This window comes from Euprymna scolopes, chromosome 11 (genome assembly GCF_053919585.1).
Source record: "Euprymna scolopes isolate OS-2025 chromosome 11, ASM5391958v1, whole genome shotgun sequence".
Taxonomy (NCBI): domain Eukaryota; kingdom Metazoa; phylum Mollusca; class Cephalopoda; order Sepiida; family Sepiolidae; genus Euprymna; species Euprymna scolopes.
This window is the reverse complement of record NC_136492.1, coordinates 60,456,908-60,483,662: the sequence shown is the minus strand read 5'-3', so window position 1 is coordinate 60,483,662 and position 26,755 is coordinate 60,456,908. Positions and strand designations below refer to the sequence as shown.

The window sequence follows — 26,755 nt, the reverse complement described above, 5'->3', positions numbered from 1 at the left end:
CAACACGGAATATCATGCTCTTCTATGAACCTCTTGATATTTCCAGCTGTGTGAATGGGAGCATTATCCTGCATGAAGATGGGATTATCATCCAAATTCCGACCAAAGTAGGGTAGAAAATGCTCAGTCAACAAATTAATGTACTTGGTCGAATTAATTCGACCTTGCAAGCAAACTATAGGCCCTGAACTATTGGTACTAATAATACCCCACACCAAAACTGAACCGCCACTACCATGGAGCATTGAAGCCGAGCACCTAGGATTAAATTCTTCGTCTTTCCTCCGACAGATGTACTGCCTACCATCACTGCCTAGCCTATTGAACTTGCTTTCATTGCTAAAAAGCACTTTTGACCAATATGAAGAGTCATGATCTTCATCGCATCTTATGAAGAACAGACAGCGTTTTCTGTTCTTTACAGAAATCATTGGCTTGCGTCTTGCAACATAACCTCACAAATTAAGTTCCTTTAATCTGTTCTTGACAGTAGAAAGAGAGCACTTTTTAACAAGATTGCACTGCTGTTGGATTTGGGGAGCCGTTTCAAATCTGTTTTTAGGCTGTGGATCTTGATATCATTGTCCTCCCTGTTAGAAGTAACTCTAGTACGACCAGATTTAGGGGCATCACGAACACTGCTGGTGTTTTGGTGCTCTTGCACAGTCTTTCATACCGTTTTCTCATCACATTTCAATCTGTAGTCGATTTCTCGATTGGATAAACCAAAAAGGTGGAGATTAATGAGTTCCTGATGATCACCAAGAAAAACTCGTGGCATATGGACTAAATGTTACGTTGTATAACCTGGAACAACAACAATTACGATTAGAGATGCGTTGTTGCCTGCTGGTGGATATTTTAAACTGATTTAGGGACGATAATTTAAGCTGATTTTAAGCGAATTTGTTGCTGCAGATTTTCTTTTTGCCTCCTCAATTTGAAGTATTTTTTTTAAATTAGAACATTTCAATTAAAAGTCAAATATGAACAGGTAAAATTATAGAGGAATAAAAGGCCAATCAAATGAGGTATAGGTTGTTTAAACAGTTACATTAAATTTAGCTTAAATTTGCAGTTTTTGAAAAAATTACAAGTGTGGACTTCCTTTTTGCCGGCACTGTATGCATGTGTGTGTATATATATATATAATCTCAGTAGCGTCCAAAACTAAGGGACGAAATTTTAAAACCTAATATTTGTTAGAAATAACAACTGTGAAAAGCTGAAATTTTGACAACTGGCAGTCGTCATCATCCATAATAACATACTAAAATTTGAATCATTCGCAAAGGATAGAAAAACAAATATAACAATTGATTTTCAAAATAGGAACGCCCAAAAGTAAGGGACAAAATTGAGAAAAACAATGTAAACATCCAAAAAACAATAAAAATACATGTACAATCAATAGTTAGTAAATGAACCCTTGCTCTCAATGACAGCTGCACATCTTCGGCTACAAGAACAAATCAGTTCTTTACAATCCTCGATACTAGTTTTAGACCATTCTTCTTGAGGCTTCAGCCACAAATTCTCCGGGTTAGTGGGATTTCTTTCTATAACTTTTACTACTAAGGTCTTCCAAAGATTTTCTATTGGATTTAAGTCCGGATTTTTTGGTGGCCAATTCATAATTTCGAAATCTTGCTCGTTAAAGTTACTCATTACCACCTTTGCCATTCTGTATGATTGGCACAACATGATCTTGAACAATGTTTTTATAGATCTGTGCGTTTAATGAGTTTGTAACCGGACAAGAGGCGTTGAACCTTGGGTAGAAAATATTCCAAATACCATGATGCTTCCGCCCTCAAACTTGACAGTTTTCTTAGTACACTTTGCACTTAATCTTTCGCCAATACGTCTCTTTAAATTGTTTTTTCCATCATTTCCAAATAAATTAAACTTGCTTTCATCACTGAAAAATACTTTTGCCCAATTTTCATATGTCCAAATTACATACCTGTTTGCAAACTCTAATCTCTTCTTATTCTTCGAACTAACAAGTTGTTTCTTCCCTGGGTTCGATTAAACAGCCCTATTTCTCGTCTAGAAACAGTCTGCCTTGACACATTAACACCTGTGCAAGACTTAAAACGGTCCTTTAATGACATATGCTGCATTATTCGGTCTTCTCTTGCCGAAGTTTTGCGGGGTCTGCCGGTTTTAAAAGCACTATTTTGCCAGTATCATTGTAGGATTTAACAACCCTACCTACAACACTCTTGGCGTTTCACCATGGTGTCAGCTGATGCAACGTTTACAAATGACTAAGACTTATTCTTTAGAGGAAATAAAAAAAATTGAATACAGCATACTGTTTACATTGTTTTTCTCAATTTTGTCCCTTAATTTTGGACGTTCCTATTTTGAAAATAAATAAATGTTATAATTCTTTTCCTATCCTTTGCAAATAATTCAAATTTTAGTATGTTATTATGGATGAGAACGACTACCAGTTGTTAAAATTTCAGCTTTTCACAGTTGTTATTTCTAACAAATATTAGGTTTTAAAATATTGCCCCTTTTTTTTGGACGCTACTGTGTGTGTGTATATATATATATATATATATATATATATAATATATATATATATATATATATATACGTAGGCCACCAGCGTTGCCTGGTCATAAAATACACTTAAATATAATATTAATTTATGCAGATTTTCTATTCTTGCCCAACATATAGTAGTGATTTCGAAAGTTAACAAAAACAAATGTCTTCACTGCCATCAGTTAGAATCGAACCACATGTAGCGCTTCAGCATTGTTACCATCTGAACCATGAACAAATGGATAGCAAAAATGTAAAAATTAACCAACATTAATTAATGTATAAATGAATATTTTCTCATACATAGAGAAGCACTTTAAGTCGACTTGCGCCACGTTTCAATTTTAGGGCAGAGTTGGAAAAATCTATGTGATCGGTTTTTAGCCAGAAATTTGGCGATTAAGGGGTCAAAGTTCAACGATTTGAGCTTTGAGAACTCTACCAAACTTCTCCGACAATTTTGGGTCTACACCCTTGAAATTTTAGATATAGGTTCCGTGGACATGGATCTAACTTAATAACTTGATTTGAGGCCAAAACAATAAATTTTCAGGGGTCATAATAGGGGTCAAAGTTTAAAAAATTACCCCCTTTTTTTTTGCTCAGCATACACCTCCAAACACCCGGGCAACGCCGGGCACCCATGCTAGTTAATGTATAAATGAATATTTTCTCATACATAGAGAAGCACTTAAGTCGACTTGCGCCACGTTTCAATTTTAGGGCAGAGTTGGACTCAAGGTTATTTTGATGTGCGGAGAATTCAGCCCTCATCCTCACAAATAAATAGGCACTCTGAATTAGGGAAAGCAATTAAAATTGCTTACGTCTAGAAGGATTTCTGTATTACTAACCGAGGACAGAATAGATGAAGTTTAGTATCTGTTTAGCTAAAATGCCAAACGTCCACAAGAGTACCATGTTATTAAATCAATAAAAGTATTTTACAGTCAGAATACTTTACATCATGATAGGCCCAACACTCCCCTCTCTCTCGTCTATATCTTCTATTTCATTTTGTACTCCTAACAAAACTGGATCTTAATTACTGAACATCTTAGTGTGAGAGAAACCAACAATTCCTTTCCATAAATATCGTCACTTGAGTGGATCAATAAGATCTCATGAAAGCGTCATGTCAGCAGCTCGCAAAAAAGTATAAAAAGGGTGTGTTTCTCCACTCCAAGCCTCACAAATAGGGCTTGCCACAGAATTGCTGTAAGACAACGCAGCAGCAACCTTTTCCTCTTGACTTCCTGCTGCACGGAACAGCATTCTTATTACCAAAATGACCTCAGTTAACAATAGCAGAAGTAGCAGCTTTGTTTCCTACTACAGCACGGCAACAGTGACTATAATCATTGTAACAGCAACTGCAACAGCTCGTTTTTTTTTTTTCTAACCAAAGAACTAACAGTAGCTCAATCCGGCCATCATCATCAGCAGCATCAGTAATAGCAGAAGCATCAATAGCTTTTTCAGCCAGCTAAAATTCTACAACAGCAACCTTACTGGCAACAACTCCCAGTGAAAAGACTATAATAACAATCATCACCATCCTATGGTAACGATCCATCATCTTTTCTGTTGACTCATTTAATTAATGGCCATATATTGATTTCCTTTAAATAAATGCCACTTTTATATTTTGCCGTTTTTTCTTTTCTTTCTCTGCTATTGGCAAATTTATGTATGTGTTTTGTAAGATCGATCAACCGGATTTCAGCTCCTACAACTCTATTTGTTAGTTACATAATCTTATCACTTCATAGCACTTAAGCTTTAAGATACTCATCTGCTCTTCCTGCCACGATTTACAAGATTTCTGTACATAAAATGTACACAATGACAAGATGACATGATGAACAACATTATCAGTTTTAATAGTATGTAGATTTCTATAGACATGATGTTAAATAGTCTAAGTTGTTTCTATAAATACTATTATCGTATGTATTCCTCAGAATTGTCCGATCTTTTCTCTGCTTCCTTTGTTCTAGTTCGTTTGATCTGTTGGTCTAGTGGTCTCTATCAATTTGCTGTTTGATACCTTATTATAATACAGCTTCTTATTCCAGTAGCTTCTGTCCAATGACTGCTCACTATTTTCTTCCTACCATAGTCTTTAAAACTAAGCCAATATGCATCTTTATGATCATCTTTCATTAATGTTCATTCACTTGTAGACCTATTTCTGACAATTGCCTAACAAATGCCTACAACCCACTCGAAAATGCTCATCATGCTGCGATGTTAGTAGACATCACTCGAGTTGCTCAAAAGCTCAAAACGACAAGGTACTTCAATAAGGCTGACTAGGAAACCATCAGAAATCACATCAGATTCCCTATGGAGCAGTACTTTTTTTTTTCTCTTTCTGTAAAACAGTGTGCAAAAGAGGCTACTGAATGGTTCAAAGCAGCAGTTCGTTCACAGAAGTTTAATAACAAACCTCACTCTTCCCAATGGTTCATTTCTTCTTGTGCAGCTGCCATTGTTCAAAGGCAGTATGCATTCTGCAGACTAATGACATAAGCCCAGTATAAATAGAGAAAGGTATATAGAAGCTAGAAATAATTGTAAAAGTGAAATAATTACAGCCAAGAGAAGGCATACTGAAAATCAACAAAAAACGCATTAAGTTGCAGAAATTAGAAACTCATGATTTCTGAAAAATTTATAACCGTGAATTAACAATTCCCCTTCTATTAAAAATGTATAACGGTGAATTAACAATTCCCCTTCTATTCAACAACCGGGATTGTTTGCACGGCAACTGAGAAGGATAACCTGCTATAATGGCGGTTTTCCCCCAAATCAATTTTATATCCAGCAAACCACTCTTTCCCAAATTTCCTTTTGCAGATGGAAATCCCTCTTTCACATGTTCATATCATAAAATATCTAGATACCTGGAAGGTGTGTGGGCTTTATCTCATCCCTGTTATACTATGAAAAAAAAAATTTCTCTGCTGCGGTTTCCCCAGTTCATTCCAAACTCCTTAACAAATGTGTTACCGAATCTTGCTTTCCTGACTGCTGGAAAATTGCTTTCGTTGTACCAGTTTTCAAGAATTCTGGTGAAAGAACTCACTCACTCAATTATCACCTCATTAGCCTCCTTCTTCTCCTTACCAAAATCTTTGAGTCTTTAATCACTAGTTCACTTCATAGATACTAAACTTCTTTCTGAACGACAGTATGGATTTAGGCAAGCTCGTTCAATTGTAGATAACCTAACTGTAATCTTTGAACATATATACCACGCACTGAATAAGGCAGTGGAGGATAGGGCAGTAATCCTAGATATATCTAAAGCCTTTGACAGGGTCCTTCATGAAAATTAAACCATATGATGTTATTGGACGAATACTTATCATAATCAAATCCTTCTTAGACAAGAAAAGAATCGAGATTGTCATTAATGTTTGAATGTCAAAATAACACAATATAAATGTGGGTGTGCTGCAAGGGTCGATCCTGGGACCTTTATTATTCCTGATAAATTACCTCCTTGATAAAATTGTCTCCAAGATAGGTATATTTTCTGATGACCCCTCCCCCATGCTTTATAACACACACAAGGAGAAAACGAATGAACATATATCTAAGGCAATTAGTAAAACCTTACAGGAAGATCTGCAGTCTTTAGTGAACTTAGGACGTAAATGGATGGTAATATTTAATGCTGCCAAGACTAAGCTTCTTTCCTTTTAACAATTACAAAAACCTTCCCAGCCACTGATGCCACGACTAATGATACACTAGCTAAAAGCGTTTTGTTCAAACTCCCCAGCTTAACATTCACAAGCAACATGAATTGAAACAAATATATTGAGGACATTTCTAGGATTGCTGCAAAGAAGGTGGGCTCTCTCTACCGTGCTAGAAAGTTGCTCACACCTGAGAGTATCCTATATCTCTACATGGTCACTATTCGCCCATGCATGGAGTATTGCTCCCACATCTGGGCTGATGCATCTGCCACTAGTTTTTCGCTCTTAGATAGGGTTAAAAAAAAAAGAAAGAAAGAATCTCCAATCTAATAGGTCTTGCACTATCAACCAAACTTCAACACCTGTCCCCTCACTGAAATGTTGTATCCCTATACCTGTTTTACAAGTACTTTAATGGAATGTGCTCTGACGAACTTAAGACACTTGTATCCTATCGACATAAATACCTCCACTAACCCGGCAAATTGCAGAATCCCCCCCTAAAATATAGAGATCCCTAGATGTTGGAAAACCTTCTACTCTAATAGTTTCTTCCCCCCCCCCCCGAACTGCTAGACTTTGGAATTCTCTCCCAGGTCTCTGCTTCCCTGACTATATTGACCTGCAGGAGTTCAAGTATACCTGTGTCTGATGATGGTCCCCCCTCGCCAAACTTTCACAAGAAACACTCGTCTAGTTGTAAACACTATCAATAATTCCCCCCACTCTTTATCTGTGCCTAAACCTAAACGTAGATTCCATGAACAAAGCTTTTTTCTTAGAACTGCACGCCTGTGGAATTGTCTTCCGTTTTCCTGCTTTCCGGCTGACTATAATATGGTTGTCTTCAAGTCTAACGTAAATAAGTTCTTGATGAGCCGTTCCATATAAGTTATCAACTTTACCAAATTTTCATTACTAATGATTACTATAATGTCCAATTTCTACTGTACACTCTTTAACCCTTATCCTTGAGTGGCCTCTTGGCCTTGATAATGTGGTGATGCCTGTGTAAAAAAAAAAACAAAAGAAAAAACATGTTATCTTCATGGGTTAAATAAAGTGTTCCATTCGAAATTCTGTGGCGATTCCCGGCCTTAACAAGATACATGAAGAAATCCTCAGGTTACATCGACCAAAGGGTCCTGGATATGACCTTTTAAACTATATCCAGTGATGAGGCCCCAGCTTGCGGGCTTTGGGGAATGTGGAGCCACCCTTTAATTGCCATTGTTCCCAGGTCCACCCTGACCCGGAGTGGTAGTACCTGTTAGGGTCCAAACTATGGATTAAATAGAAACCGACTTGAAAACAACAAATATATTCTATCAAAAATTTTTTCTTCAACATCTTTTGATTCGGCATTAAATAACCCGAAAAGGGTTCATATGCCGTAAAACAAAACCAACCAACCAACCAACATTGACCGAAGTGTTGTGAGAATAACACTCAAGATGAGAACAGTAGTCTGAACAATCTTAATTATAGAATTATCAATCATCATCTAAAAAAAAAAAAAAAAAAAAAATTCAGAAACCCGAGAAAACAACTTCTTGGAACTAAATTCAATAGCAGAAACTTAATAAAAGGGAATAAGCACCTACGTAATATCTTTAATATCATACTCGGGATTCTTCATAGACTGGACAAAACAAGGACACAGAAACGTAGATCAAAGGAGCAGAAAACTAATTCCTATGCATAATGCATTGAATACAAAAAATGATGCTGACCAACTCTATGTAAAAAAAGGAAAAGATGAAAAAGAAGACTTGTAGTTATTCTGTACTGTACAAACAGCACAAGGACTAGAGAAACACATGACACAAAGATGCTGATTACATATAAATAAGATGAAAAACTAAAACGTTAAGCCAAAAAGTAAGAAAATAAATGGACTACTTAATAATTTCTCACATGACCTTGTCATATAAAAGATTATTTTTGCAGTTGCAAAAGTGGTAGTATTATCATTCTCATCGCCATTATTGCTATTAGCAACAGAGTTAGTAGCAACAGAATTATTATTAGTAGTAGATGTAAATAATAATAAAACTTATTAAAACAAAAAATAACATCTAAAAACATATGAATAAAAGAAAAAAAAAAAATCTCAGGACAGAAATTTATACTTTTATTCCATTGTGAATTGGTATTGATGTTATATCAGTAACCACGTGGCTAAATCAGCCAATGGTTGATAAGCCTATAGTCACATGATATGGTACATCACACATTAGGTAAAAGGCAATCCCAACAATACCAATCTCAAACTGCGTGCCGGCTCATTACTAGTGTTATTTATTAGTAATTATAAAATATGTTCACCAATGCAGCAGCCCCTACGCAAGTACACAAGGTGAATGTAATAAAAAGAAATAGAAGTTAGTTTCGTAAGTGCAAGATATGAAGTAAAAGCGAAATAGTTATCAAATTAAACAATTCATTACATGGCTTCAGGCATGAATAAATTTATATGAAAAGGAATGCTGCAAGGGTGTCTGAAACCTTAAGTAACAAATTTGTTAGCGTAGCTTGATAAAGTAACGCGCACGCACACGCACACGCACACACACGCACACACACACACACACACGAGAAATCTTCCAAAAGTAATACCTCCTATATTTTTTTTTTTATTCCACTCTAGTGAATAATAGGGGATTGCAAATTACACTGCTGTAATGACTGAATTCGTGCATTCATGGTGTGAAAGTTTCATCTCTCTGTTGCAGATATTGATGGTGTGAGACTCTAAGAAAGCAATCCTGCCATGAACGTGTATCAGAAGCAGGGATGCATCATTAAATTCGTCCATGCAGAAAATAAATTGAACCGATCAATATTCACTGACGCCTGTTGAACGCTTACGAACTGATGCAGTTGATGTCGGCGCTAACTATTCACTCCTAACTAGGCGGTGGGTTTGTCAATTTCACAGTGGTGACAGAGATGCGAGTGATAAAGTGTGCTCCAGACTTTTATAACCGAGGCAAAACTGGATTGAAAATGGCTGTGTGATTATATAAGGAAATCAATTCTGGAGCACAATAAGTCGCTCGTTTTAATGGTACCACCCCTGTCTTCATAGCTCTTCAGTGTTTTAGTTTTTGAGTTATAAAAATAGGAGGGCTTACTTTTGGAACGACCCTCATATATATATATATATATATATATGTGTGTGTGTATGTATATGTATGTATGTATATATATGTATGTATATATATATATATATATATATATATATATATATTGGTGATGGGACGATTCCAATATTGTTACTGATTCCAATTATTTATAAATCTGTAAATATTATACTAACATGTGAAATGTGCAGATATTTTCCAAAACATAAAACTGTATTTGTTAGAGATGATCTACCGAGTTAAAGATTTAATGGTCGTTTAAAATAAATATTTATTATTTTAACACTACTGCCAACAGTGGAGGATTTTGCTTTAAACAAAATCAAATAAAAAAAGACAAAATAATCGTTTTAGCATTGGAAAAGAGGCACAAATTTTTCCGATTCCGATGCACAAAAATGTGTAGAATTTTCCGATCTTTGATTTTGAGTTCAATTAATCGTCCCAACACTAATATATATATATATATATATATATATATATATATATAAATAATATATATATGTGTGTGTGTGTGCACATAAACATGTATACATGCATATGTGTGTGAAAAGATTGACAGGATGAGAGGCCAAGTTGTTAGTAATTGTTATTTGATGACGTCATGTATGATACAAATAGTATGCAAATAGTCATGGCCACACATTACCAAGTTATCATCATCATCATCATCATCATCAGACCGAGGAGGACCCGACTGATGTTGAGACTTCCATTCCCGAAGCATATGCCAAGATTGGCGCAATCTCTTTCGTTTCTGCAAAGAACAGATTTATCGGCAACAAATAAATAACAAAGCGAATTAAACAAACATTGAATAATTGAAGATTCCACAGTTTTGATTTCCAGACAAAATTAAAAAAAAAAAAAAAAAAAAAAAAACAAACAAACGAAAAAAAAAAAAACCGCGTCAAATAAGATTACAATTCAAGTAAAACCAATTTTGGGACGGACAATTTTCAATGCATACTAGTTGATGTACCAGTCATTATTGGGGACGAAAGCGATCAATTTAATCTCAAATGTTACAGTCCTTTGTTATATGACTTCATTACGCTGAGAAAGTGTAATGGATATGTAACGTTATACGTTAACATGTAACGCCCGTCTCAATAACAAAAGAAAGAAAAGAAAAGAAATTCGACTTTCTTTTTCAGTTTTAAATGTCATGGCTGATAGAATGAGAACAATCTACTCTGTTACTCACCAAAACAGATTGAAGGGAAATCATAATGTGCAATTATACTAAGGTCTCTCCGTTAAAACTAACTAAAAAAAATTTTTTTTGTTTCACAAATGGTACTCCTGCAGAATACGGACCACATATGTTAAAGAAAACCATCGGAAGATGGTGAACGGAAACTTTTTATTTTTTTTTTTACCGAAAATTTTTTTTTTTTTTTTTTACATTTTCACCCCAAACAAGGCAAATTGCCACTTTGGTGTAGGGGGCTACTATCAGGGGCAACACTACTGGGGTACTATGTAGGGATTTGGGCAGCAAGGTGTCGGTTCACGTTACACTTGAACTTCTGCACGTGACGGCCAATGTTTAAAACGCTAGCAAACAGTTAAATTAAGAAAGAAAAAAAAGAAGAGATTATAATCGAAAACAGTCATTTCAATGAAAATAAGGTACTTGTGCAGTTTACAGACCACACTGAAATAATGTTATTTAGAAAGCCATTCTTAACATAGGAAGGGCGGGGCTTGTTATCTATTTCATATTTTCACCTAACAGTTTATTACTCAAAAGATACTGTAAAGAATTTAATAAGTAAAAGCTATCACAAACAAAATTTAATAAACAAACGATAGTTTTTTTTCAATTTTTTTTTTTTTTTGTGAATACTTTACTAATATATCTAGATAGTGTGCTAGAACACTGGTGAAGCATATTTTATTTTTTTGTTTTCGACCGAGGCTGTACCCTAATTTTATTAATATGGGGCTAAATATATATTCAGAAGGCTACAGCATAATATGAAACAATGATAAACAAAATTATTTAGGGATAGTTTCTATGGTAAGTTGGTCACTTGTCAAGTTGCCCTGCCTAAATTAGGTTCTTTTCTCCTTCTGTTGTAAGTAAAGGTCAAAGGTGAAAGGCGATGACCTGCACTTCAGTTCTTAGAAGAAATCTGGTTCAACTTTTCCTAACAAAGTGTCGTACAACAAACGAGCGTGTAAGAGCTTCAAAGAATCTATGATTACCCACCATTTCCAATGCTTAGCGTTGACATCATCCACCAAAAATAAATGTTCGAGATATGATGAATAATCAGAACTTAGAATATTACGTCATTTAGTCATTTTTTTTTCTTCTTCTTGCTCTTGGTGCAGGGTGGGGGCAGAAGGAAACAGATATTAATCACGACTAGCCACACTGAAGAGCCGTAATACGGCGAAAGAATTATGTGGATAACTATATACGAAGAGACAAGAAAACGAACCCTTAAAAATCGAAACAACTGGATTAAGAAGAGAGTTTTAACAAATAAAGGACTCAGTATCTTATAAGATAGAGCTTTATCAATAATGAGAATAAAAAGTAATTAGCTTTAATACTTTATTGCAGTTTCATGGTATCATCAGTTATCAAATGTCCAAGTGAGTGGAGTGTTTCGATTTATGTTGATGGGAGATACTTCTGATGATCGATGATACTGTGAAACTGCAGGAAAGTGTTAAAGCTAAGTATATTTTATTACTTCACACATAGGGTGTCCGAATAAAATGTATACACTCTTTAAATTATCTCAACTTGCTACATGAATACGCTATGCCACGTTTCCAATAGATGTTTAGGAATAAAGAATGACACTTCCAGCAGGATGGAGCACTTCCCTACTATCATCAGGACGTAAGAGTATATCTTCATAGTCAGCTGCGAAGCAGATAGTTAGGATGAAGGGGAAGTATCGAGTACTGTTCACACTTTTTGGAAGATGGGGGCATGTTAAACACAGTTCATACCACAAAACGAGCTACAATGACTGAGTTGAAAGCAACCATTGAAAGATGTGTCAACATACCAATTGAACTGATTAGGGACGTTTTCAATTCAATCAGTGAACGCTGTCAGCAGTTCATGGACATCAATGGCCAACAATTTGAACACTTTCGATAATTAGCTGGTGCCTATATTTGTTCACAGTATTTTGATTTATGAAACTTTTATCATAAATGTTGGTTTTATGGTCATTAAGAGTGTATACATTTTATTGGGACACCTTTATTCTTTTTTTCGATATTTCAATCCTGGCTTGAGGCAGTTGCCTGTCTAGCCGCACTGATGAGCCGTGAAACAGCGAAACAGTACTGTATGTAGATGACTATAATGCTCCTCATCTTGAGTTGAGCATATTGAGAAGTGATACACGAATTAGCATTAGCGTATAAGCGACGCTCTTTGTGTAAACAAATCGAGCTTAGGTAGTTCGGACGATCTCAAAACATTGTTAAACTCATGACTCGCACAGCAGCCGCCGATGGCGTAGTGGTTAGGAGCCTTGACTGTCGTACAGGCAGTCGGGTTTCAATCCTTGCCTGAGGCAAATGCCTTTCTAGTCGCACTGATGAGCTGTCAAACAGCGAAACAGTACTATATGTGGATGACTATATATATATATATATATATTTGTTACAATCAAAATAGTATTCTTGAAAAAGGATGAAATACAACTGTTTTCCATGAAAGATTATTGGATACTAAAATAAATTTTGTTTCAAGTTTTTATTTCACATAATTCAGAATAAGGTACGATGGAAAGTGAATCTTACCTCTATATTTCCACGCCATCTGTCTGCAGCATTCCGTGCTAACTCGAGTTCTTTCTCTTTCATTCCTCGATGGCGTTTGTATAAAATCTCTACAAAGATTAGCAGAACACCAGCCACTATCCCGCCAGCGACCATCATAAACACACCTATGAAAAAAAAAAAATTAAAAGAAAAAAAAAAAGAGAAAATATTTGCTTAGTAAAACCTAATAGAAGCAGTAATGCCAATGATGATAGTAACCGGGAGAAAAACAATGCAAATAGTTATAAACCCATTTTTTTTATTCAAGTGATGGCGTTAAATATTTGACAGATCAATTTTTCTATTTGTTTGTTAACAAGTGCTTTTAGAATAACAGGAGATAGATTAAGTGAAAAGATAGCGGAGGTCAACTCCATGACCCGGAATGAAACTAGGTAAACTGTCGGATTATATTATCTAGCAGATATTATATCACATGCCTTTGAGTGTTATATCGTGAATTTCGATATCAGCAGAATAATAATCCGAGGTGGAATATTAATACGAATAATGAATGTGAGTAGCACAGTAAGGTTTATTGTACGAATAGTACAAAACAAAAATAGAGTTTAATGAAGGAGATATATCTATATGATTATAAAACTCTGCGGTCCTTGCTTGCATTTTGTTTTCGACGATCGGGCGATTGCATCTTTTAAAAAAGAGATGACTGGTGAAATATATGCGTATGAGTGTGGCCCAGAGGCTAAAGAATGAGGGTGGAGTGTTGTATGTTTTTGGTTTCGATTATAGCTTATGGTACCCAAGTTATATATATATATATATATTCATCAATACCTCTGGCCTTGTTGGAGGGGAGACTAAAACTTGCTATGATTTCAAATGATCTGAAATAACAGCAAGGGGAGACTTGATTCCAAATATTTTTCATATGTTATATCACTCCTCTTTTGGAAATAGGGGACGATAATGAATATCTCCAGTATCAAATAATCCTTATACACTGTGAAATTTACATGGAAAGTTGCAGGCTTTTTGAAGATTATAATACTATTCTATGGTTAAAATTTTATGACAATTAGTAAAAAAGAACCTACATTTTCACACCAATAAAATATGTCCAACTTTGCCTACATTTGTGTGTGTGTATATATATATATATATATATATATATATATATATATGGTCCTGGCAGGCCAACTTCAGTTTTGCTGCTTAGGTTGTTTCCCTTGTGGTCTTGCCAGATAGAGAATTGTCTCTATTATAATAAGAAATCTGCATAAATTAAAATATCATATTTAAGCGTATACTATGACTGGGCAGCCTGCTAGTATGTATATGTATAAGTCTGTTGGTGGAAGGGGAGTTCCCTTTTTTTTTTTTTTCTTTTGTAAAAATTCTTCTCTATCTATGTGACAAACTTTTTTCATTTTCTATCATTCTTTTCGTTGGCATCTCACAACTAGCTAATCATTAGAGGGGTGCTAGGTTTTTCCATTATAGCAGAGAGAGAGAGAGAGAGAGAGAGAGAACACACCAAAGCTTTTGTGTTTTTTTTTCTTTTTTTTTTATAATAAATATGAATACATCAGAGTTCCTCCACACAATAATATGATTGGCTGGTGTAAGTCATAAATACAGATCAACTTAGGAGAGACATTGAAAGATACGCCGAAAGCCTAAGGCTTAAGCATATTACCAGCTATGACTATGAACCATGATAGCTGATTAGATTGTATTACTCAATTACTGTAGCAAAAGTAACTCAGCTACTTTAAACAACGTATATCTTTTCCAGGACATATCAGTTATTATATTATGCAAATTTCTTTACATTTATAAAATATATAACCAGTAAAATAAACCTAAAAGACTTATGCTAGATGCAGTGTAAAAAAATACCCCCCCTCAAATTACCTTACTGATGTCTGCTGCACCTATTCCTTTTTTTTTTTTTTTTTTTTTTTTTTTTTTTTGCCAAATCACATATTTCTGTTTGTATATGCAGGGAAAAACTCTTAAAACGCCATTACTTTTAATGCATATAATAGTGTTAAAGCATTTCATTTTCTTAGATATGTATATTATCACTAGGACAACAGCATATTCTTTTGTTTTGACTCTCGAGTTTGTATCCTGACAGTTTACCTAGTTTCATTCCGGGTCAGGGAGTTAACCTCCGCTATCTTTTCACTTAATCTACCTCCTGTTATTCTAAAAGCACTTAACAAACAAATAGAAAAATTGATCTGTCAAATCCATATCTTATATGGTTTTTTATATAGAGTGATGTGTGGTTCTCGATTGATTAACTGTGTCGGATATATACTTTAGTCAAAACAATGATAACAATATTCTGTTGTCATAGCTAGGACTATGACACACAAACAGAATAAATGATATCACTCGCTCTGTAGAAATGGTGATTGTTGATTAATCTGATGTCACTAAGGAAAAAACATCCAGAATTTTACCCAGTTAAAGTGAGTTGTCCGAAAATCAAATCGTCGTTGGTTGGTTAAAACAATACAGTGTTAAATAAATGCATTTCAAAAACTAACGTTTTGTTTTGATTCGAAGAATGTTTAGCTGCCAAATATTTTTTTATGTTAGAAAGACAAAATATTTGCTTTTTAAAAGAATTAAATTGTTATAATTTATATATATATATATATATATATATATATATATATATATATATATATATATATATATAAAGACTACATTCGTTTCATTTATTTAAATAGTAGCGGGGAGCAGGCCTTGCCCGGTCGTTATATAAACATAAATATATTTTAATTCATGCAGATTTCGTATTTATTATATTAAAGCCAATTCGCTATTGAATATCATTGTATCTAATATATAGTACTGATTTCAAAAGATTAAAAAAGGACTTTGGTGCCATCAGCTAGAATTGAAACCAAAACATTTAGCGCTCCAGCCACGTTCCTTACTCTTTGAGCTATCGACAAATGGATAAAAAAGATTTGAAATTAAAATCAAACCACTTCAAACTATGAATTCGTGCATGCGCAAAACCAATAAAAATATGTTGGTAAGTTGAAATGAACATTTTGTGTTTGCCGACGTATTTCTGTACGTGTTATTCATCTATCCAAAGATTTTACTCGTTATAAACCATGCTTGGTGTATGATTATTATTTCCTGTTAAGTTCAGTGTTACGTGACCAGTAATTTAAGCGTTTATCAGTAAAATATTTTCACACAGACACACACATACGTACATACATCTGTTTTATTTATATAGATTTAGCTGACCATTACGGAAAGAAAGTCATTTTTTGTCAATAGTGTTAAATACATTTATTTAAAAAGAAATATTATCATTATTATTATTGTTATTAACAGTAAATTATATAGATTGGTGTAGATAACACCGTGGAATTTCCACAAGTCATAGTAGTAGTATATCGATATATATTCACATATTGCTTATTTTTTTTACAATTTTGCTATCCTCTTTTATTGCGCTTTCGTTATGGATTTTATCCCTTGAATTTGTTCTACAAAGTTATTAACAGAAACGTTCAACCTAACATATTTACTATTTTGATGGAGATGAATTTCATTATTTGGTAAGTTGATATTTGTTTTTGTGTAAACTGTCTCATTCTTTTCTTGACAGATGATAGATAGCGAAGTGGAAGTCGATGAAACCATGATTTCCCCCTCTGGAGGAATTGTCTGCCTCTTTTTTTTTTTTTTTTTTTTTTTTTTTTTTGCTGACAACTGAAGCAAGCGATGTAAAACGTCAGTGTTCCTCAAGGAGACCCAATAGAGATGGGGAACGTTTTCGTAACAATGTAGCTAAGTACAACGGGACAAGCGATCTGTCTTTCTTTCATCCAGAGCTCTCGAGCCCCTGGAGGGGCATAGGCCATCTACAACTTTTTTAGATGTTTTTGTAGTGAGGAGTTCTTTTTACAGGGTGAGGGGGCTAGCCCCACGCCCAACCTTCCCAGAAGGTGCATAAAACACCTAGCCTTCCCAAATGGTCACCCATCTGGTACTGGCCAGGCTCAACGTTGCTTAACTTCGGTGATATGGCGAGAACCGGTGTGTCAACGTGATTGTTCCGTACTACTGTCTTTTTCTTGGCTTATTATTATTACTATTAGTAGTAGTAGTAGTAGTATTAGTATCATTATAAGCATTATTAATATTATTATTAGTAGTATACTATTTCGGATTTCTGTTTTCACAAAACGGAAAATCCATGAAACAAGAGACGATAATTGTCATGTGGTCACTGCAAAATTGAGCAGCAGAAAGTAGCGGTTTAATTGCAAAGACAATGGCTGAGAATAGACTAAGTGGCAACGACTATATAAATAATTCTTGTGACTGGTCAACATTTTCTTGAGATTTTCAATATAATGAACAGTTTTAATCTTAGAATCGATATTCAGCAGCGTGCCACATGGAAAGCGTCTGATGATCGGTTCTAGTATTTCAGCTGTATGTGTGTGTGTGTTTTTTTTTAAACCTTTATTCACTTCAAACAAGGCATATTGCCACTGAAATATAAGAAACTACTATGTTATGGGCCAGATTTAAAAAGAGGGAGGGAATCTAAACGGAGAGTTAGCGAGCAATTTGTTTGCTCGCATTATACTTAAATTTCTGCATGTTGATATGGTCCTGGTAGCAGGGAGGGAATTCCAAAGGGAAACTGTTAAAGAAAAGAAATTATTCATTTGGTACAGTTAGAAAACCATTTGTCTGTTGCATGTTTTGTTCCGGTGTCATGATTGCGTTCGTCTTGTACAGTTACGGCTTGGTTTCGGATCCTTTTTGCACGTTTGTCTGATACACGTAGATGTCTATTCGTGTTCGGTTGCTTGTCTGTTGCAAGTCTGGTATCTTGGCTGACGTCGTTCCATACAGATAAAAGTCTATCCGTACTTGGTTTTCTGTATCTCGCGTGTTCAATGTCTCGTACCATACACAGAGAAACTATGTTGCAGATTAGTTCATAATTACATCAGCAGCAATTAAATTTACCCTCATCCACCAGTAAATGTGTAGCCCTTATATGTGCTTAGAAAATGCACTATCGTCTCTGGCTAGTTATGAGGTATGTCTGCACATGCGTTTTTTTTTTTGTTTCTTTTAATAAATTGAAATGATGGAGTAAGCTTGCAAAGCATTGCGGTCTTTAATATTCCAGTCTGACTGATTATGATGCAACTATAAAAAAAAAATAGGAACAAAATTACTTTCACCATTTACATATGCTTATGTGTTTTAATTAATTTATTTTTGTTCGGACGTCTCCTACTTCTTCCGCCTCTATTTTTTTTTTCTGAAACTAACGACGTACGGCAATCTCTCTAACTTTGAAACAAAATGTTGCCTATGCAAGAAAATTCACCATCTTTAATGCCATACAAGGCTTGCGCATATTCAAATAAATACTGGCCTCGCTTTCAGTCCAGCTGTGCATATGCAGGACCATTTTTGCATTGACTAGCATCACGTTTGCCTTGTCACGCATTGTCTACAGCTTAGAAATAGCGTGGCCGTTTCTTGCACACGCACATTTTATAAATTCAAAAAATACCGGGATCTTTTTAATCCTCATGGACATCTCCCCCCCCCCCCTCAATGTGTTAGGAAATGAAAGTAAGAGAAAAACTATAACAGAAAGAGTAAATAAATTGACCAGTACATTCAGAGTATGGGAAGAAGGTGAATAGAAATACAATGGGGGGAAGCGGTCCATAAAAACACACAAAGGCCATCTGAAATAGGATCGTTAGTCAAGGTGTGACGGTGACTGGAACAAAAGACCGGACATCAAGGCCAATTATAAGTTAGTTTACGATTTTAGGAGTGAAAGTGAATTTTGGGGAAGTTTATAGATATTTTGAGTTTGTGAAATTTGAGGACAGTTTCCAGTTTTAGGGCAGTGGACAACAGGTTTTGGTTCAGAGCAGATGAGATGAATTAATCAACCAACTGACGAGCATGACCTCAACAGACAACTAAGATGCAGACGTTAGTGTTTAGAAGATTGTCTCCTGCGATGATCTCACGCATGCATCTAGAGCCCAACTGACAGCCTTGTTTCTCTTGAGTTTGTTTTATTTTCTTATACTTGTGGACCACTGTGCAATTCCTTGGGGGTTGCTAATATGAGAAACTATGACACGGCCAGAAGAGAAGATGAAAAAGAACAAACACTATGCCACACAGTGTTGGGGTTAGCGATTGTTGTCGAACAGGGTAGCATGTGTATGTGTCTCTCACTTTTCAGTTCTGTTTCATTATTATAGTAAGACTATAGTAATACAATAGTAATACTATAGTAATACAATAGTAAGACTATAGTAATACTATAGTAATACAATAGTAAGACTATAGTAATACTATAGTAATACAATAGTAAGACTATAGTAATACTATAGTAATACAATAGGAAGACTATAGTAATACAATAGTAATACAATAGGAAGACTATAGTAATACAATAGTAAGACTATAGTAATACAATAGTAAGACTATAGTAATACAATAGTAAGACTATAGTAATACAATAGGAAGACTATAGTAATACTATAGTAATACAATAGGAAGACTATAGTAATACAATAGTAATACAATAGGAAGACTATAGTAATACAATAGTAATACAATAGGAAGACTATAGTAATACAATAGTAACAATAATAAAGATAGATAAAAACTGCTAAATCACACATCTTTTTCTTTGCATATCTTTGAAGCATGTCCTCATACAATAGGTTCTCCACTGTTTTACAGTGTTTTGCATCATTGTTGTATTCTGTGAAATCTTTCAAGCTGGACCAGATAAGAAGAAAAAGGGCAGACGAAGCAGTGTTACTTCGCAGGGTCATCTTCTCTACATTCACAGATAGTTGAATCAGTTTTGTAGCTCCATCTAGTCATAGAAATTTTTGATCGCTCCATTCCTGTTCTCGGGCTGCTGAATGTTTTCCATTGAACCCAGAATGCTTCTGAACCGGAAGGAAAGGCTTCAGAAGGAAAGATTCTCATGTCAGTAGAAGTGTGACAGGAATTCTCTAGACTGGTCCATAGATGTAGCCTGATCTCTTCCTGAAATATTGTTTGAGGTTCAATTTAGGGGTTCAGTTTAGCTGAGGAAGCTTGACTTCAGGTTTTGGGCTGTTTGTTCACCTCCATGAAGGAGATGGCGTTCATCGCTAATAGCTTTTGTTATCTCTACTCGGCTGGCATTTTCCTGTCTTGCATCTGAACAGGTAATGCCAGTGAGAAGGTGTAGGTTGTTCAGGTTGGTAGGCTTCAGGTAGACAGTGATCAAGTGACAGGTGCTAGCTGCATTATAAAACAATCTAAAAGCAGAATTAATTTTTCAGTAGACCTAATACAATGCGCAAATTAAGTTAAAATAAGAATTAAGACAAAAAAATACAAGAACGGTACAGTAACAAAGTAGAATTGAATTTAGAAATGTACTAACCTGCCATATTGGTCAGCCCTAAGGTGGCTGGGGAAGAGTCCCTCTCTGGACAGTTGTGGGTTTCAACGAGGATCCATTTTGAATCTAGCTTTTCCATGTATCCACCTATACAAATACAATGTGAAAACAATCTGCATAAGATTTTGTAGTTATTAACATCTCATCGCTATAGATGGCTACTGTACTGCTTACATTGCTTTTAATTGTGATGTTGGCCGCATAACAGCGGCTCTTATTTTAAAAAAATATTTTAGTTTCTGGAAGATTTGTTTTCATGACTATCATACTATTGAAAAAAAAAAAAAAAGAGAAAAGGTTTTTAACCCCCCCCCCCCTCAAAAAAACAACAAAAAAACTAAATGAATTACGACCCATTATGGTGGCTGTCTATTTAGTTTCGAGTGTGACTACTCTTCAGAGACAATCAATCTTGACACTATGGGTACCCACTACTGTAAAGCTGCCTATGCATGTAATTGTGAGGCAAGGGTTGTGCAATGTCCAACATTTTCCCCCTAATTCGGCATTGCTTGATTCCAGTGGCAAGGAGATGATCCAGGATAGCTGCAAACAATGCAGAGATAAGTGAAGAGCACATACAGCACCTTCTATTCTCAAATGGTCACCCATTTTAGTACTGGCCAAATTCAACATTGCTTAACTTTAGTGGCGTAAAAGGAACCGGTGTGTCAAGGTCATTATGCTGTATGTTGTAACCATTAAATCAATGCTGGTATATTATAATTTTCCCATCTTTTCTCTTCTTTCCTCTTATTCACCTTTTTCCTTATTTATTCCTCCCCGTGGTCTTTCTACTAACCTCACCTTATTTGTGCTATTTTGTTATCTCTCTTACGTTACTACTACTACTACTACTACTACTATTACTACTCTTGCTACTCTCTTCCCTTGTCAAATCGCATCTAATTCGCTCTTCTCAGCTATCACTATTCTTTTGCTAATGTTAACTAATGATCTTGAAACTATTGAGCCAAGAGACACAAAATCTTTGTTTTTTGTCAAGTTTTGTTGTCTGTTGAAATAGTATGTACGATATGTTGCAAATGATTAGACTGGGTTCTCTCATGCATAGTTCATATCATTAGTTATTTTATATTTTAATGATGTGGAGAGGAACAAAAATAAACGTAGCTGACGTATGTAAAATCGAATTACTTCGTTGCTACTCTCCTTTTTTTCCCCCTGTTCTTTTCTTTATTCTCCTCATTCATTTATTCATGTTATTCTCTTACTCTATTATGCTGCTTCCGCTACTACCACTATTTTATTTGGTAAAAGTTGCGGAGAATGCTCTGTTTTACGGTTGTTGTAAAAAATGGAACAGAAATTTCAATTTCGTTCCGTTTTAAATTCGGTACATTTTTACAATATATCCAACTCCTCGTTCACATTCGACATGCCAACTTTTTTTTTTTTTTTTTTTTTTTTTTAGGTTTTCGGGTGTGCTGACAAGGTTGGGGGGTGTTTATTCCGAAAGCCGTTCTTAATATGGGGAGGTTGGGAGTGTTTATTCGTTGTAAGCATATCCGAAAACCTACAAAAGTCGATATTTCCAATGTGAACGGTGATTTGGACTTATGTGAGAAAAAATACCCAAAAGCTATACCAAATTGACTTTTTTGTTTCAAGAATTAAATTATTTCGTTTTTGTTAATAAAATTTTATTTTTATATAAAAAAATCTTTAGTTATATATATATATATATATATATATATATATATATATATATATATATAAAGTACTATTGTTGAGTGTTATTCATTCGATTAATTTCCTTTTTTAAGGGCACACAAAAAAGATTGAAACGAAATTAAAATTTCCGTTCCATTTTTACAACAACCGTAAAACGGAGCATTCTCCACAAGATTTACCCTTTATTTTCCTATTCTACGATTTCTCGTCTTATTCTCCCCCCCCCACTATCTAAAACATTCAATGTGCAAACAAGTGTTAGTATATAGATAGATAAATAGTAACTATAAATAAAATTTTCACCATGCAATTTTTTTTTTTATGGACAGTATTTTCATCAAATACAAGCGCAGACATACACTAACTATCCTGTCACTTTGATGCCTGACATTAAAAAAAAAAAAAAAAAAATACCTAATATTTATACATGGTTGCCTGGAGGGGAACAATCTACCTCCGTGAATTAGATAAAGAGTTCAACTCGAAATGCAACATGCATCGCTAAGTTTGATAGATGCAATTGAAGAAATCGGGAATATTGTGAGAATGATATCTAAGATGAGAATAATCTTAATAAAATTAAATTAATTAAATAAAAAAAAAAGGAAAAAATCCCAATAGTACGGAGCAGGCATTATTTAATTCTTTTTAAATTATATTTTTAAAACAAGATTTTCCATTCAACTTTTCTAACTGGATGTATCTTTCTTAATGTCATCGTCTTGTTTAACGCTATGTTTATTATCATTGCAATAAAACATTGTTCGTGTTATATATCTTTTTGTTCAATATTATGCATTACATTATCCTAATTACAAAACTTTATAAGTCACATGCCCGTTTTAAACGGTATGTCTATTATCCTAATAACAAAACGTTTTTAATGTTATGACTATTATCCCAATCAGAAAATAGTATTAGTATTATGACCTTGTTTAATGTTATGTGTATTATCCTTATAACAAAACACTGTTATATCTATTATTATAGTAGCAAAACGTTATTAGTCTTATGACCTTATTTAATGTCGTGTGTATTATCTTCATAATAAAACATTTTCGGATCAAGTAAAGAATAGATATCCTGTAGCAGAAGACGACCGGCGCACATTTCAAGTGACACCGGTGATTCGACCATGACATTGGCACAAGTACATGGTGTTAGTTGTTTGTAAACGCGTCGAATATTCGCAAGCAAGATTTAAAAAAAATATATTTACAAAACTTTTGAAGTTTTAAAAGAAAAATATATATTTACAAAACATTTTTTTTAAGTAAACAACCAACGCTATGTGCTTGTGCTAATGTCAAGGTCGAATCACCGGTGTCACTTGAAATGTGTGCCAGGCGTCGCTAGTCGGCGTCTTCTGCTACAGGGTATTTATTCTTTACTTAATCCACATTTTCTAACGTTATATTTTCTAATATATCTATTATCACTGAAAAAAAAAACGTTATTAGTTTTATGACCATATTTAATGTTAACAAATGATATCATAACTCGGATTTAATTTTGTGTGTAGATTCAAATTTAATTTTTTTACTCGGTTCTGGTATCCAAATTTTATCGCATTCATAGTTTATCAAGATATCGAGTTGGCAAAACTGTACGATTGTAACGTTATTACTTTTGAAATGGACCAAACGTTGTACTTAGAGACAGTTGCAAATAAAGTAAAACTTTGACACAAACTTTTTAGGTGAAAGAAAGTTATTTATTCTGTTCGTTTCACACACAAGTCGCCGACACGTATTTACAACACGAAACAATATATTCTCTCTTTTTCTCTCTTTCTCGTCAGATAGTAGTCTTTTTTTTTTTTTTTTTAGCTATAATCAGCTGTTGTAATTATTTATAGGACTCGCAGGTCGATCAGCTCTCTTTCGAAGGGATAGAAAGAGGAGACTCGCGTGCTTGTCAAGTGTACTTTCCAAATCACCATGCGTCTTTTTTCATCTCTTTTTCTTTCCATCTTGATGCATATATATGCATAGGCAATTTATTCTATGATGTCACACTCACATGCTGATGCAACATTAACTTGGCACGTAAGTCGCCAATATTCATACGTGTCCTGTTCTGGGCATTTAATGGCAGAAGAAAGGGAGGAAACAAGTACAATTATGTTGCTTTTAAAAGTGCTCTGGATGCCTCCAGGAGTTACCAAACCGTCTTTCTTTTTAGTGGGGGTGGGTTGTGTGGGAGTAGTGTCCGTTATGTACAATAATCAATTAATTTTTTGTGTTTATTGTCATATTTAAAAAATCACATACATTGATCAAATAATTTTGGATGCTTATTTATATTTCAAAAATCGTGTAAATTGATCAATTTAATGGCAGTAATTCTTTTTTTTTTTTTTTTCTTTTAGGTGGGGTGGGATTGTGGTGGAACTGGTGTCCGTTTTGTTGCCAAAGCAATTCTCCTAAGCATTACCCCAATTTTTATTTTTTTTAATTTTTTTTTTTTAAGTGTGATTTCCATCTGTACTGTGTTCATGGCAGTAATTGGGAGTTACATCACGGGAATGCTGAGAACAGATACTACATTTTGATCAAATAACCGTAATATAGTAGTTTCCTCCCAGGCATTTTCTTCTATCAAAAAATACATTAAAATCTTTAATGTACGACACTGAACATAGATGTCATATTCCAAAAATCACGCAAATTGATCAATTAATTATTTGAACATCAGTGTTTGTTTTGTTGTCACAAGGCAATTCTCTCAAACATTATCTTTTTTTGTTTAGTATTGGTTTTTCCGTCCTTATTGTGTTCATGGCAGTGATTACCAAAACTCTTTGTTAGGGGGTGGGGGATGAGGTCGCTAGAGTGCTGAGAACAGATAATACACGTTGATCTTAGCCATTTTATCAGATTGTAAAAATCATATAATAGTGTCAGTGGTAGTGGGAGAAAACAACAGCGTAATGACGAATTTTATGGTGAAGCAAGGGTTGCCTAATCAACTAACTAAGACAATGTATTTATGTATTATGATGGCGGTGCTAAGAATATATATTGGATCATATATGTTGTAAAATATCTGTCTAGAGTAGGGATAAATTATTTCATATATGCTGTTCACCGCTAAAACATTCAATGTGCAAGCAAGTGTTAGTATATAGATAGATGAATAGTAACTATAAAGAAAATTTTCACCATGCAATTTTTTTTTTTTATGGACAGTATTACCCATGCTAGGGTAGGTAAAATTATTTTATGTACATGTTGTACATTACCCGTCCTTATGAAGGTAAAATTATTTCATACGTGCTGTAAATTACTCGTCCTAGGGAAGGTAAAATTATTTCATATATGTGTTACCTAATAACCATCTTAGGGTAGGTAAAATATTCTATTGTTCGGGATAGCAAATGATACATAGCCATAAAAAAATCCTCAATATCCTAAGAATAACGGGTTTATTCAGAAGCAACGTCATTTTTTTCTTTGCTTTATATGGTCCCGAGCAGCGCTGGGTAGCCCTGCTTGTACATATATATATATATATCCTTTATTTTATTCTTTCGTTGAAACAATAACATTTACACTCCAATTCATATTGAATGTTCGTGTGTATCTTTGCCATACTCAAAGGCGCTATTCTCATCCAAAGACCACCCCACAAAATGGAACAAGCGTTTGTCTGTGGATATGAATATGTAATTATCAAAGTATAAATGTGTGTGTGTGTGTGTGTGTGTGTGTGTGTGTGTGTGTAGAATGTGTTCATTTTTTAATAACGCTAAATGGTAAATTTCAACAATGGCACCATTTTAAATATTACAAAGTCTTCATAACATTTTTATCATCTTTTCATTTTTAATTCCAAATAAGCATTTTCTTAATTAAAGAGAAACAGAAAAGAGGACAGACATGTTTTTGATTACGCCATCTTAATTCCCATGTTAAAAAAACGTGATTTATACGACATCTGTGATGAAAGGCCGCGATGCCGGCGCAGCTGATGCAGTTTGACTATTAACAATTTAATCAGCAACAGATTTTAAAAAAAAAAAAAAAATTTTTTTAACTTTAAAAAATCACCCCAAAAATTAGCTCCCCCCCCATCCCAACTCTAAATTTCTGCATATTCAGGTTTTTAACTGGTATCGTGTTCATTTACCTAGAAAATAATCGAAGATAAAAAAAAGTCCACGAAGTAATTGATATGAGTTATTCCCCTTTTGACCCTTTTGTGTATCGCTTCTGAACAACAGGGAGATAATTGAAGATTGCAATCTAACCAGCACTGCTTTGTTGAAAAGCACTAATGCCTACTGGAGAGAACGTGAATGCCTACTAAACACTATCCTCGAATGTCTTATGTCATTCTGTACAGAAGTTTCTCATGACAAC

At 34.5% G+C, this 26,755-nt stretch overlaps 1 protein-coding gene and 1 long non-coding RNA gene across 11 annotated transcripts in view; one reads left to right on the top strand and one right to left on the bottom strand.

Annotated features, from left to right (window-relative positions):
* LOC145287869 (glutamate receptor ionotropic, NMDA 1-like) overlaps positions 1 to 26,755 on the bottom strand; it is a 540,534-nt gene that overhangs the window by 48,686 nt on the left and 465,093 nt on the right. For 5 of the 9 annotated variants that reach the window (XM_080135762.1, XM_080135761.1, XM_080135765.1 and 2 more), the window contains 3 exons: positions 20,679 to 20,783; positions 13,208 to 13,353; positions 10,074 to 10,181 (listed from right to left, as the gene is read on the bottom strand). In XM_080135762.1, the coding sequence (XP_079991888.1) occupies positions 10,074 to 10,181; positions 13,208 to 13,353; positions 20,679 to 20,783 (359 nt within the window). The remainder of the gene's footprint in view (positions 1 to 10,073; positions 10,182 to 13,207; positions 13,354 to 20,678; positions 20,784 to 26,755) is intronic. The other 4 variants (XM_080135767.1, XM_080135766.1, XM_080135768.1 and 1 more) reach the window with 1 other exon arrangement.
* LOC145287871 (uncharacterized) overlaps positions 1 to 26,755 on the top strand; it is a 194,787-nt gene that overhangs the window by 82,634 nt on the left and 85,398 nt on the right. The window lies entirely within an intron of this gene.